At 39.5% G+C, this 15,414-nt stretch overlaps 1 protein-coding gene across 4 annotated transcripts in view; it reads right to left on the reverse strand.

Moving 5' to 3' along the window:
- Window positions 1–8,075: 8,075 nt before the first annotated feature.
- The window catches only part of NR5A2 (nuclear receptor subfamily 5 group A member 2), a 91,330-nt gene continuing 83,991 nt past the window's right edge, over window positions 8,076–15,414 (reverse strand). For all 4 annotated transcript variants that reach the window (XM_050307106.1, XM_050307104.1, XM_050307105.1 and 1 more), the window contains one exon: window positions 8,076–11,352. In XM_050307106.1, coding sequence (XP_050163063.1) covers window positions 11,105–11,352 — 248 coding nt within the window. In that variant the 3' untranslated portion in view covers window positions 8,076–11,104. The remainder of the gene's footprint in view (window positions 11,353–15,414) is intronic.

The raw sequence follows: 15,414 nt of genomic DNA on the forward strand, positions 1-15,414 counted from the left end.
CAGCCAAGCTGGAACATGAGCACACTGTTCTCCATGTCTGAAATGTGCTGTTCTGAAGAGCTGTAAGAGCTGTGCTCATTGCTTTACACTTTACTAACTCATATGGCACCAGTCACAGGTTGATCCAGTCCATGTGGGTGTGTTTGAAATGTCAAGTGTCCTTCTCAAACAGAGATTCCTCTGTTGTGAAGCTGTGAATGTGAAGCAAGTGGGTACTCTCCTCAGGAGTTTTGCATTTTAATTCGTCACCCACAGTTTAGTTCACCAGGCAACCTTTTGCATAGTCAAAGAAGAATGACACTCATCCTCACCTCTACTTGAACTAGGAGGTCCAAAGCAGCATTTTCTTAGGGATACATTTCCAGATTTGTCTCCTTTCTTCATGGAAAGTTGGAAATTGTGTTCCAGGACACTGTCTCCTCTTCTACAGATGGATTAAATTACTAAACTGTCAACACATTTGCTTTAATACTGTTAAATAATCCATCAATTCTCTCTCTGATTTCACAGATTTAATGTTTCTGAAGTGTGTGCTGTGTGGTGACTTCCTTCCCTCCTGTGGGGCAGGACAGCTGGGCTCAGTCGTGCTCCTCTCGCTGTGCTGACCAGCACTGGCAAGAGACAGCCAGGCTGTCCTGACAGGACATCTCAAAGCAGAGAAGAGTCTGGGGCAGGGGGAAGAGTCTGGTGGCCTCTGTGACTACTGTCTTGGAGGTGTAGCTGTAGTAATGAAGTAGCTTAGTAAAAGTGGCGAAGCACAAACTTCTAGTGAGTTTACAGGAGATACCATCTTGCTGTTGGAAATGGTACATTTCAATGCATTTGTCTGGCCCCATTGCAATGGATTTGGAGAGTGAATTCTTACAAGTCAGTGAAACTCAGAACTTTCACCATAATAGTATGACATGGGGTCTCACAAGTTTTGTAAGGTAATTTACTGACATCAGTGCTCATTATGCATGCAAATGACCTAAATATTGTTGCTGGTTGTGATCTTCCTGAAAATGTCTGAAGTTACATTACCAGCAACTGCCATGTATTCCTCTTTGAAAAGAGATGCTTGTCTTGGAAATCAAAATAATTTTTTTATCTATTAGCTTCACAAGAAGTTCCTTATAACTATAACCACTGACCCAATGAGCCAAGTACCTCCATCAAATGTTTCTCTTAATGATGTCTTTTATTACAGTTCAGCGACCCAATTGAATGAGTAGCTGCATGGTGAGCTAAGTGCCTCTGAAACCTCAGCAGTAAAACTTTTTGCACATCAAGTGCTGTGAAAATGACTTAAACATGACTTAAACAGGCATTTATTTTTAGTGTAGTTTAGAAGAAATGACACAGTAGCAAAAAAAAAAAAAATCAAGAGAATCGGTGGCCATCAACCTACAAGTAATAATCAAAGATCAGTGTGGTCAGGAGTGGTTTTACAGTGTGTTGATACTACCAAGCACATCAACAGCAAATACAGAATGAGACCCCTTCCTAACCATGCAATCCTCCCTCCTGGCTTTTGCAGATAAATGTGCTCTTGTGTGGATTAGCTTGTGGAGTTTACATTTTGAAGTGTGTCAGTGAAGAGAAAGCAAATAAACTATGTTATGTGAACGGGTTGTGGAAATAAACTTCTGTGTAATAACGTGAATTGGTTGCTCTGAGTCATTCTCAGCTTGTTTGTTTGCTCTAATTGGAATGAATCACTTTTCTTGCACTTCTGTTGTGGCCTTGCATGGCTTCTCCTAAGGTTTTTGCCTTTCAACTTTTCCACTCTTACTGATCTGTGCAACAGCTGTGCTAACTACCTTTTAGCAGCTCAGCCTGTGAAAGGAGAAAGATTTCCATCAGCACTGTCTTGTTGGTTGTACCATCATACACTTGCTTGTAAACAAACCTGGGCTGGGGCACAGAGATCCCTTTGTAGTTTCTGAGGTAGATGATATCCAGGGGAACAAGGCATGGCAAAGGTCCGAAACTCAAGGGTTTTATTTCAGGGGAAGTTCAGATCCTTAAGATCAGTTTTGTAATGCCAGCTCAGTTTTCTTGGAAAAGGCCCCACTTAGTTTTACGTTTTAATAAAAGATGTGTATTTGGCTTCATGTCAGAAACAGGAATTCAGAGAGCTTGAAAAACCTTTGAAGACTGTTACAGCTGTAATTGGTGTGTTTTGTCTTGGGTGGAGAATTTGAAAGGTTTATTTCGAGAACATACACTCTTAAGGGCAGGAACTGTTACTCATCTGTGTTTGGAAAGCATCACCAACACAATCTGGATAACAATAATACTACAGAAGGTTGATAGAACAATTAAAGAGTGGAAATAATGACCTAAGGGAGGAACACTTAACTTAGCACGCCGACGACTGCATATTGTGTCTTTGGAGAAATCTGAGGGGAGAGAGAGACTAATAATCTCAGAAGAAACATGTTAAAATCTCTGCTTACATTTCATAGAAACGATATCAAATAACTTGAAGAAAAATCCTTTGAAACGGAAAGAGGGAATTTGTGTTTTCTCCCAGGAGAACTTGCCTCGTTCTTTGGTTCTGTATCGTTCCTTCCTAAGTACCCTGGGACAGGGGGAGTCTGTCAATACAACACCCTCTCCAAAGCCCCATGTTATTTGTAAATGTCAGGAGATGCACACAAAAGCTGCCTGGTAAATCCAGTCTCCCAAGGCTGCCCTTTCAGAGCAACCTGGGTGCTCTCAAGCCAGACAGGCTCCCTCCAGTCCAGGATGGATACACCAGAACATGTCACATCCTGACACTACTCATCAGCTGTTTTTTGTGTTTGTTACAGGTTTTAAATGGTACTGTGACAGTCATGTTTCTGAAACAGCACAGGATGTAGGTCAGCCTTGGCTGTGTGATACAGGTGGGAAGATGAAGGCATCTATCTATCTATCTATCTAATCTATCTTTTTTGCAAACAAAGAAGGAAGAGAATTTTTGCTCTTATATCTATCTCCTAGGACATGTCAAGTATGTCTGTATATACGCTTCTTTCTAAAATAGTTCTTTAAACTACAAACAAATTATCATTTTCTTCCTGGCTACATTAGTCTGTATTGTATTGCAGCTTTCATGAGAAGGCATTAAAACAAAGCAGACCAACTACAAAGTAACTACCAGGAAGAAAACAAGGGTTTTCTAGTGTCTTTGGTCTTGATTTTGTCACTCTAAAGTGATCACTTCCTTTCTGGAGTTTTTTTTCTTGTTTTGTTTATAGTATTTCTGTGTGTAGTTGTTCACATGAAATCAGCGTCCTAACAGTGCCAAAATGTAAATTTAAAAATTAGGTGAGAGGTAAGTTTGGGTGAAGCTAATAGCATCAGTACAGTGATCCTTTAGTAAATCACTTATAGTCTAAATATCTGAAAATATCTGTTATTAAAATTCTGTTATTTTCTTCGCAACTCCCACAGTCAATAAATGGAGAATGATTCTGTGTTATTAATCACTTCCAGGTATATTAATGGGGAACATAGTTCTACAACAGCAGATAATCTCTAAGTCTCCCTTCTCTCTCCATTTCCAGGCTGACAGCTGCTGACACTGCTGTGCTGTGCCCTCACATCAGAAGCAGTTGGGCTGTGCAGTTCTCACTTGCAGTTACCTCCTTGGAGTTGTTGCTCCATCCTGAACAAACATTACTGAGACACCACTGATGCTGCTCTGCTGGACTTTCTCTACCACACCAGGTAAGGTACCAGGCAATTTTTCTGACAGCAAGGAAAAGTGTCTCAAATGTGTCACCACAGAAAGTACAGTGGGTTTTCTTTTTAGTTTTCTTTTTTCCCCTGCAGGATGCCCAAGGGGTAAAGTTGGGTTGAAGTTTGATAACCGAAAAAACAAAGAACAAAACCCCAAACAACAATAACAAAACCAACCAACCAAACAAAAACAACAACAAAAAAATTTTTATTCCCTCTACTCTTTTTGGCAACAGCTGTTTTCTTGGTTATGTTGAACAGTGCTAAGAGTGTTGTTGGTGTAAAGAAGTCTCTTAAAATAATTTAATCCCAGCTCTGATGTCACTCCTCTGTTTAGATTCTACTATTAATATTTCTGTGCTGTTGTTGAACTAAAATTCTTGTATGTTTCCTATTTTCTCTCTTAAAACAATGTTTGGTAAGAATTGTTGATTATTTGGTCCATGGAGCTGGTCAGTGCACTGATGGTGACCTTGTTTTACTTTTGGCTGGGGTTTCTTCAGCCTGGTGTGATCAGGCCCAGCAGTTCTTTCCTGTTTTGACATTTGTGGTCACTTTACTGCTTCAGACAAGTAGACAATATTATATCCTTGACTTTTCCCACTCCCCAACATATAAGAGACTCTCCTGAAAATCCTTGCATGTTGGTAAAGTTGACTTACAAGTTTTGGTTTTGATACGAAGAAAAGGAAAATTAAAATAAACATGACTAATGCGAATGGGGGTGGAGGGAACCTGAGTGGTACAAAAGGAGTGCAAAGGCAGCAGGAGGCTCACGTGGAGAACGAGGGCTCTGACTGGGAGGGCATGGGGAACATCAGCTGGGTTTTCAGTAATGCAAGTGAGCAGAGGAGGGATTCTGACAGAAAGAAACAAAAATCCTGAGATGTGTCCCAGCCCCACCTTCTCACGGTCAGCACCTCCCTTAGCTTCAACCTCTAAGGCTCTGCATGCAAAGGCACGCAGGTCCTTGGGGGAGGTAGCAACTCCAAATCCAGGTATTGTGGCAATCATAGAAAAGTAGAAGAGCAGGACTTTGCTGTGGAACATTTCAACTGAATTTGTGAAGTGGAAAAACAATTTGCTATAGTTTGTGAGGCAACTGTAGTGTTTGATTTTAAATAAAAGCATACTCCGATAATAATCTTCTGTTTTCGCAGCATGAGTTGAATGAATTGATTCCACATACTCAATCAATTATTCCATGTCATGTTTTTATCTGAAATCTATATACACTGTAAAGTAAAACTATGTTTATTAAATGAAAATTAAAACCAGTATCACTTACTGTGGCAGGTCCCTACAATACATACATGACAATTTATTCAGGCCTTGTTAGTACTTCAAAGCAATGATAATAATTCAGCATATTTTATTTAGGGATTTTTCCTTTAGATTGAAAGTGAATTAAGATTAAATATTTATGGAACATAAATATCCTTGTGTCTCCTCTGTGCCCATGTGCTTCCTTTTTTTGAAGCTGTTTCTCCCCATTATTTCTTTTGCTTTCCACTGTAGTTTATGGGCTGACCATAACAGACATTTAAATCTTACTGTGGAATTCAAGCACGGGCAGTCCTACAGACCTTCTCTTAACAAGCAGTTGTAGTGTGCTGCTTTGCTACGGGAAACAGAGCGCTTTGCAGAACTTTGCTTCTTTGGTATGTGTTGGTTGAGATCGAGTTGTAAAGAGTAGGAAGAGCTGTAGTGATGTAGTGCAAGGTGTAAACACCGAGGTGTTGATTCAAAAGGCCTGCCTCACTTTTCTGCTATTCTGCACCAAACTCCTGCTTACACCAGTGGAAGGACAGCACTGTGAAACAGGGATCGAGCCACGCAGATGACTGAAGCTCGGTGTCCCCCAGGGAGCAGTGCCTCATAAAATATTTGATACAGGAACAGAAGTACTGGATGTTCTAGGAGCATGTTTTAGGAATTCCCACAGGTGGCACGTGGCATGTGTGCACGCGTGTGTAGGCGTGCCAGCAGCTGCTGGATGGCCATCAGCAGTTCGTGTTGTACAAACAGTAGCTTGCTTGGGGTCCTTCCCACAAACAGGCTTTATTCCCTCTGCTGCAGAGTCCCTGTTTTACTGCATAATTGCAACTGACAGCCTGGATTGGTAGTATCCAGCAAATGCTCAGCAGCATCAGTCACAGGGTGATTGATGTGAATGCCGCACAGGGAGGCTCTTGCTCTGGGAAGGTTTGGGTTTGCAGCAGCACAATGAGTAATCAGTGTTACTACAAGAAGCCTGACATACTGATCCCAGACTGAGAGGCATTTCACCCTCTTGTAGGTGATCCTGAAGCATAGGAAGAGCAAGAGTATGAATGGACAAAATTGTGACTCCAGAGCTGTTTGTTTCCACTTGTGTTTTATTAGTGACTAATGGTAAAACCTGTAGTCCTTACTGAGGGGACTGAGCTTCTGTGAATACAGGAGTGCATCAGGAGCCTGTGCTCCACCATCTTGCTCGTGTCTGGATTATCCACTGGGGTGTGCACAGGACATACATTGCAGAAACTGCCGTAAGATTGATAGTAATGTGGGACTTAAAGCAATTACAGGAAACAGGGGTCAGGACCTTCCTGGAGCAATAGTGAAAACTCACCTGGTATTACAAGTCCAAGCTTGCATGCCAGACTTCAAGACTGTCAGTAACATGGAGAGGATTTTGTTACCATGTAGAGGCACAAAACCAAGAGATTTGCAAAGCATATTTGATGTAGAGAATCTTCATCTGGTCCCACTGATGTGGGCCAGACCAGACTATAACTAGCAAGTAATTTCTAATGCTGCTCTCTTTAGCTGAGATCCACTGACATCAGGGTAGGCATGGCTGTATTCCATCTGAGGGTCAGGTCACCTTTTGCTTTTATCTTTTAGCCAAGGTTTTTCTGTTGACAAGTTGCCCTGACAAAAGGAATCTCTCTTCTACAGACTCAAGTGCAATTGAATTTGCTTGACTGACACAGGAGTATCTGGGCTCATGCCAGTATCACAGAGTAATACAGCTCTAGGATCTGATGCCCCTAAAAGTTTATCTGCAACCTTCTTAGTTTGCTGTTAGTTTAATACTCTTTGTCTGCCATTCCAAATTCTGGCAGATGCACCTATATAGAACTTCCCTGGAAAAAAACGGCAACTGTAACAGAGGAAACTGAAATGTTATTTGAATATTGCAATGTATCTAAACTATGGGCTTCAAATTAGGGGTTAATATAAAGTGTTATTCAGTATTCCAGGAAATTGTCAAGATCACCAAGTATTGTACTGACTTGACCTGTGTTACATTGAACTCACTCTTTCCATGTTTCCAATAAAAACATACAGCAGAACCTGTTCCAGAACCAGTGTCAAGCTCAGTTAAAAATAAATCCCCTCAGAGTTTAAACATGTAGTGTATATACTAAATATATTGCCCCGAAATATCTCTCTTGTAAGGAAAACGATCTAAAATTTATCAACCCTGAAACCTCCTCTGGGTCTTCTGCAAAATCATGGTTTTTAGTTCTGATTCCTAGAAGTTAAAATAATCCTTCCTCACTTGAAAGCCACCTAATCCTCTGTGTTTTACTCTGTTTTTATTGCAACACTAAGCCTAGATTTTTTTCGTTCAAGAGCAGGATTTGTAAATAACTAATTATAGCCCTGTTTTTTTCCCCTTGAAACATTAACATTTGGCACCTCCGTGGACAGCCCCATCTAAACTACCAGAGAGTTCAGGGGAAACTGCACTCGGTCACAAAACAGTAGGGTACTGCTGACAAGCTCTCTTGGACCACTTCACCTCCTGCTCTCAGGACAGCAATCAGATGAGCCAGAGGGCAACTTTAGGAAAATATTTTTCTCTAGTAGCAGTAACATCTGTCTCCTTGGCAGCCTCCTCTGGCAGTTGTGTTGGAAGCTGCAGGTTTGCCCCTGGCTCTGCCATGTATTTACATTGCTGAGAGGTTATCCTGAGCTCCGCTGGATCCCTTACCTGATTTTCTTTTGTTCCGTCATTTTCCCTCTCTGATGCTTTGGCTGCTTAACTCTTTATGGGTAGATGTAAAGTGAAAATTACTTGTGCATTATGAGATCAGAGGCATTAAATTGAGAGTGTTAAGTGGTAATTTACTTTTTTATTAGAAATTCAGCTTTTCTGATCTGTTTTAGCTGTTATTTACTTGGTTTGAGCCTAAGCAATTTCACCATTACTGTCTTGAGATTTTGAAGGTGCTGTTCACTAGTGTCTTCCACTTGTGTCAAATTCTCTTTTGATACACTTATTTCTCCCGAGTTTTACTCTCCTCTTCTGAGTAACTGATTTTTGACTCGTGCTGCCTTTCAGTGGAATAATGTTATTATAAAGACAAATATAAAGTAATCAGCACGGGCATATCAATATTTATTGAAATACTGAAAAAAAAAAAAATTCCATTGGTGATGAGAAACTCCTGGCAAGAACTGACATGACAATATGTATTTCACCGATACAGTAAGAGAACTTCAACTTCAACAAGTAACTCACTGCACATTCTAAAAGTTGCATGGATTTAAATCCAAGGCAGCTGCAGAACATCTGTAATACAAATAGTCAGACTTTACAGATTGTCTGTTTACAAACACAGAACAACTATAATAAACCAGCCAAAGCCAAACCCTTTGAATTTTAGTCTGCTTTTAGTAATAGATCCTGTAATCAATAAGGCAGTCAGAAGAAAATGCCTGGTTACAAAATAGTTAACAATTAACGTAAGCAGGGTTTTTTGGTGATTTGTTTTGTTTTGTTTGTGTACTTTGGACAATCTGATGGGATTCTTGGAACCAAAGAAATGGGCAAATATATGTTAGTTTATCTGAAATCGTTTCCATTAAACTGAATTGTTCTTTTCTTCTACATCCTTATTTTAATTCTTCTGTCCTGTATATAGATAATGGTGCTGTGAATAGAGTTAGCAATATCTTTTTAAGCTTTTTTTCTTAGAATTCAGTGAGATTCACTGTAGCATTTCGACAGGAAAAAAAAAAAAAAGAGAGAAAATACAGAATGCAAACACTTGAAATAATGCTTTGCTTTTCTTTCAATAAGGAAAGAATGACCACACTTATCTTGTACACATATTTCACAGCCACCATCAACAGCCTCCCGCATTTTACTGTTCATTTAGTTTGTCTGAGGGAGAATGCTGTTATCTAAATAATGCTTATGGCTGCCCTGTGGGATGACTGAGGGAGCTGGGCTTGGTTTGCTCGTGGTCTGTACGGAAGTCCAGACGTGCTGCGATACAAGACGGGCACGCAGGAGTCGCAGACACCACCAGGCTTTGCTGTATTGGTACCCCATGCATGGACAGAATTTCAGAGCTGATTATTACAGGCAATTAAATTAGTGTGCTTTGTGCTAATGCAGATGTAATAGCTGATGTCTTTGGTATACAATGTATGAACGTTTAGACAAAAGTGAGAGAAACGCACCTTTTCAAGTTCACATGAAACAGAAAAAGATATAACTCACATAATTTACAACAGATTTAAATAAACTACATTTAGGATTATGAAGATTTACAGACATTTAATCAAGTGAATGATTTTAATTTGTAAAGACCCTTCTGTGTCCCTGAACTATGTTCCACTAACTTGAAGACATGCTACAGTAAACACATATATTTGGCTTCTTCATTCTGGCTATATCTTATATAAAGATGAAACCAAAGAAAAATAAATTAGCATCATAATTGTCTACAGTGAAAACTATCATATACAATATAAATAAACTATTCAAAAGCCAGCAATCTTCATGAAAAAAATTAAAGTATTAGGATTTTATACAGTTTCTACAAGTGATTGTGCAGCCAATAATCTCAAAAATTAAAGTCAAAATGAAATACCCCTATTGATTTTAGTGTCTCACGACATACAGTAATTAAGTACTGGTAAAATAATTACCAATTTAAAAGAAATAATAAGGAAATCACTGCTCTGCAATTTTATCACAGTTTTTTCCCCACAGGACCTAAAGAATGTAAACACTATGCTTTTGCTAATGTTAGAGATTAATACTTTATTTTGAAATGTATGTTGATCTACACCTGCACAGTTACCTTTAAGGGTAATGCAATAAGGCAAGACTTATAACTGTGGCACTACATGTTAATACTGATATCTTCATTTGGACAGAGAGAGAAGTGTTTGTTCTTTTCTAATATTTGTTCTGCAGCAGACTTTGGCCTACATAGACACAGCAGTATCACTCTTCTTTCTTTGCGTAAAATATGTGTATTACCTAACTTGAAAAACAGAAGGTTTCAATAGATGTTGTATGTTTGAGTTGAAATTTGGTTTCCTAATTACTGGCAGTTTTAAAGATCATTTCTTAATAAGCCCCATGGCATCACCAGGGTGTACAATTCATTTGTCACTTCTTGCATCACGCAATGCATTTTAAAAAATTTTATCTTTAGTTTTTTAACATCAGTATTTGGTGTCCTCGATTTTATTTTCCTGTCAAAACCACTGTTGTTTGGGATGGCTAAAATATCTGCATCTCCTTTATTTGGAAACAGCCAGGAATATATAGCGGAGTCATATTTTAGCCACTGCCCTGGTTAAGCGTGTAGTTGAATTTTGGAATATTTCCTTCGCTATTTAATAGCTATCCAATAACAGCAGCAGAAGAGGGATACTGCCTGATAGAACAACATGAACACGTGACAAAACAAACTTCAGAACATAGTAAGAATGCCAAGCTAACTGGATAACAGACTCTTCAGAGTAGTGGTCTGCAGGCCCGAGAGACTGACAGTGAACCCCAGCCTCTGAGGATGTGGTGGCGACACTACATAGCACATGGCCTAGGCCAGCTCTCTCTTACAGCTTGTTGAATGGATGCCACATCATTTATCACAGAAGTAAGTGTTGGGTCCTTGGAAGGATGACAGAAGACGCTACAGATGCAGTTTGCATCTCGTATAACTGTTTCAGAAGTCCTGCTATACAGTGAAGGAAATTTAGTGCACTCAAATTCCCCACTGTCTTAGCTCGATGATCCAACTCAGTTTTGTTCACCTAGGTTTCTTCATATTGGCCATCAGCAGAGTTAAATATACAAGGATCGTTCTGTCCTTTTTCATGTTGTCACTGGTGACAGTATCCACTTGGTAAGTTCACTTCACTCCAGTATAAAGTCCTATATAGATTCCTTTGGGGATGTGTAGCACATGATTCACAGTTTGCAATACAAATACCCTGATACATCACTTATTTACTATTAGTATTTGATTATTATACCATTTTGCAAAGTCTTAAAACCACGTTTTAATTAGTGTTGCTCGGAGCAGTTCAGAATATGTGTTTGTGTTGGTTTTTTTTTTTTTTCCTTGAAAGCAGAAGCTCTAATGGTTATAATTTATGCTCTCTTTGCATGCAGCATTTCAATGAGAAGGTTATTACATGGCACATCCCCATTCAGGTGTTTGTAATAGAGGTATTCTTCGGCCTGCATACTGATGGCCCGGATTTCTGGTAGTCGCAGGAGAAGCTGCCCGAATTTGTCTGTTTGCTGTGGGTAATTACACATCGTGTAGTCCAGCAGTGCAGCATTCACTTGTTCCTGAACACCTTCCACAAGCTGGAAGTTCTCAAGATTTTTGACATCTGAATGGTAATAGAAAAAAAGTAACAATTCAGTTGCATTTTAATTCCTGTTTATGAAGGCAGTGTTTCACTAAATGGATGTATTTTTTTTTACCTCCTGACAAAAGCATACTTTACAAGCTGCTGAATATTCAGTGAACCCTTTTGCCAACTTTCCTGGGAAAATGATCACAAAAGAGCTTTAGCGGAGTGTCTTGTTGAAATTCTGCATATACCTCAAATCAATTAGACACCAATGGAGTCTGAGCAAGGTCAGCTCTTTTCATAGCTTACAAAAAGAAAGGTTGAGGATTCCTAAAGTAGAAGACCATAATATATTGCTAGCAAATGAGTCCCAAGAGGAAGCCCTATCTTTAACCTAGTATGTTTCACAATTCATATAATTCTGTATTAATTTTTCTGACCCAAGGTGAAATCTGTGTCCAGGGTATGATGTAGTTAATTCTAATAAAAAGTGACAGCGTTCTTGTTTCTGTTTGACATTTTCTAAATGATTCTGAAAGCCTTTGACTTGTCTAGCCTATGTTAATGAACCATCTGGTACACTCCAGTGACTGCCAAAATAATCTTCCCTACTAAAAACTCTCTAAAATACATATTTCACTGACTAATGATCTTTATAAAATGAAATCATTGTCCTTTGGGTGGAATACTAGATAAGAATGGTGCCCTTTAACCTGAATATGGTTTCTGAAATCCAACACTGATTTCTTTTTTTCTTTTTTTTTTTTTTTTTTTTGTATTGGACAGTGGGGCTTTTACATCAGCACGGCAGGTACAGTTTGTTCACTCTGCCTCTGTTTGATTATCTTCTGTTCCTATACAGCAAGTTCAAGCTCTGGAAATGCTTGTCAGAGATAAATGGCAGTATATTATCTCCTCAGTGTTTGCTTCCTTGTGTAAAATCACTCCAGTGGCATTATTTTTGACATGTCTGGAGAATGCAGAAGTTATTCTAAAGCTTGAAAATTAGGGTGCTGTTATTAACGCTGAAAGAGTCAACTGATCAAAGTGCACTTGCTGGGAGAAGTTGTTTTGGTTGGTGCTTGATCACTTTTACCATCAGCAGAGTACCGTAACAGTTTCTTGTAAAGCTAAAATGTAGTGCTGCTGGGAATAACTGCTGCTAATTCACTTTGGGTAAAGACAAATCTGTTCTATGGATGTTCTTGGAGCACAGGAGGTGGGGAGTTTGGCAGAATTTGGTTCATTGTAAATGCCAACCTTTGATTGTAGGGGAAGTGAGTTGTTTTCCTTTGCAAAACAGGAACAACATGCTGGTCCCCCAATCTATGAGGAGCCTGGGAGGCTGTGTAAATTGGGTCTCACTGCACCTTTTCCTAGAAGTACTTTAAACAGAGCAAATATTGGTTCCTGCACATAACTGTGTGCTGGAACGTGAGGGAAATGGTTGGAGGAGGCAAACACTGTCTTTGGGATAAGGGGATAGGAAAGACGCCAAGGATTGCAGTGGCAGCCTGTGGCAGCACGCACAGCCTCCAGAGCCCGAGTTCCAGGCTTTGAGCAGGAGCCCCTCTGGAATGTGCTGGCTGCCAGCTGCACTTCAGGTTCCCTCTTGCATGAGCGGGGGCGAGTGTTTCCTGCTGTGGCTGTTCCTGCCTGCCTCTTTCCTGTCCCAGTTTCACTGTGGAAATAGAGCGAGTGGCTCCGGGATTTGTGCCGCTTGTTTGGGAACTGTGGACACGACATCCACCTAAATTATGCTGGCTGGCTTAAGGATCTCGCTGGTAATACTTAAATTATGTTGGCTATCCAACAAGGATTGTCTGAACTTTGCATTATCCCGAGTGAAGAGAACTGGAAACTTCAAAGCTGCTATGCCTGGTCCCTTAGCTATTCAAACTCATTTATCCAAAGTCTTTTTGCCAGTGTCTCTGGAGATCTTTGGATAATCACGTTTTCATGTATTACACTGGACATTTTCTCACACAAAATATAGCTGCTTGTTATTTTACATACCTACGGAAAAATCCCAAGGTATTTTGTAGCTAGCGTAACCTGGTTTAAAAATTGGGTGTTCTAAGCATATTTTTATAAAGTTAATAAAGAAACACTATCAACTACCACAATTAATTTAAATAGGTTGTTTCAGATGCAAAACGCAATCATGAATGAATTGTTAGAACATAAGAAATTCCCACAGAAAACAGGGACTATGCTGGAAATTAAACTGTGTTAAACAGCAAGATAAAATGTATGATAATTTCAGAACCAGCATTTTGAACTTTTTTTCCTCTGTTAAAAATAACTTTAAACATCAGGAAGTTTTAGAAACTGTTAGCTGATTCAACCCCCTTTAAATTCAAGGGACATCTCTCTGTTGCCATTTGAGTCCTACTGTGTATTGTGCTGGCTTCTTGGAAAACCAGATTCATTATTATTTTTATGTTATTGCACGGATTATATATTTCTTGAAAAATCACAAAATAAATTTTTACAGAGATTAAGAAGAAACAAAATCTGAGAACCGCAAAATTTCCATATTTTTCTACAAAAGTGTTGAATTTAATATATGTTTTCACCTGTACTGATACCATGCTCCAAGTCAAGAAGCAGCATAAGATTTTATATTAAATTAGTCTCAAACACAGGATCGGTGGCTTTTGGCAGCAGATGTACCTGTGAGCTGTACAGGTGTTCTGTACACCTGTCAGCTACTTGGCCTGCCTGAATTCCATGGAAGTTGCAGAACTACAGGGGAAGGTCTGTCTGGTTTTCTCTTCTCATGTCAGTGGAAAGTTCTTTAAATACTCGTATGTGGCAACATAAGCGCTGAAGTCAGATATAAAAACAAGTTGATACTAACAGTAAACAATAAGTAGTTCTGGGGCTCTTCTATACCACTTTCAGCCTGAAGAAATGCTTTTATGTCTTTCCTCTAAACAAATTTGTGGTGAGGCTCAGTGCTTCTCAACAAAATATTATTATTTAACCAGTATATGTAGTGATTTTCCTGACTTTCTATATTGAATCAGATACAGTCCAAGTGACTACAGTTTAGGACTGTGAATTATTACACAATTCATCTGTGTGCAGATCTCTCCAGAACTGCAATTATAATAGTGGGGATGCAGATGCAACCTGATGACCAGTTATGCATTTTGGAGTGAGTCTTTATGAAGTGACCAAGATTTCTGGATATGACTTTTGATAAATGCTCTCATCTCATGTCTGTTAACAATAAATGCTGCAGTAAAGCAAAAGAGGCAGTCTAAACAGCGTTAAAGGATATGTGCTGAGAGCACTGTGTGAGCTCCCCTGTCATCTCTCAAGCTCTCAAATGATATTTTGTATATTGTCAAAAATAGGTTTACTGAACACATAGTTGCAGTAACAATTATGTCATTCTTTTCAAGGGAGAATCGCAAACTCTAGCTATATTAAAAATGAGTAATAACAAAGGAAAACATGTGAATATTAAGTTATTTCCAGTAACTTCAAGTTATGCAGGTAGAACAAGAAATGGTACAGTTTTCACTTCTGATGCTTAGTGCTAATAGTGAGACAAATGAGATTAATAACTTTGGTTTTTAAGTAGATGGTTTTCCCGTGGTTTGGGTTTGGTTTTGTTGTCAGTGTTTATTATGTATTTAGGAGCTGGAGGCAATTGTGCAGCAGGAAGGCTATGATGTAGTCGCCATCACAGAAACATGGTGGGATGACTCGCATGTCTGGAGTGCTGCTATGGAAGGCTATAAGCTCTTCAGGAAGAACAGGCAGGGGAGGAGAGGTGGAGGGGTGGCTTTATATGTTAGAGACTCTCTGGACCCTGTTGAACTTGAGGTCAGCAACAATAAGGTTGAGTGCCTGTGGATCAAAATCAGGGGGAAGACCAACAAGACTGACATCATCATGGGTGTCTGTTACAGACCGCCCTACCAGGATGATGAAGGGGATGAATTATTCTACAAGCAGCTGGCGGATGTCTCAAAATTGTCAGCCCTTGTCCTTGTAGGTGACTTTAACCTGCCGGATATCTGCTGGGAGCTCAATACTGCAGAGAAGAGGCAGTCTAGGAATTTCCTGGAGTGTATAGAGGAC

The sequence above is a fragment of the Myiozetetes cayanensis genome, unplaced genomic scaffold, assembly GCF_022539395.1.
Source record: "Myiozetetes cayanensis isolate MyiCay16 unplaced genomic scaffold, myiCay2020 scf12, whole genome shotgun sequence".
Lineage (NCBI taxonomy): Eukaryota > Metazoa > Chordata > Aves > Passeriformes > Tyrannidae > Myiozetetes > Myiozetetes cayanensis.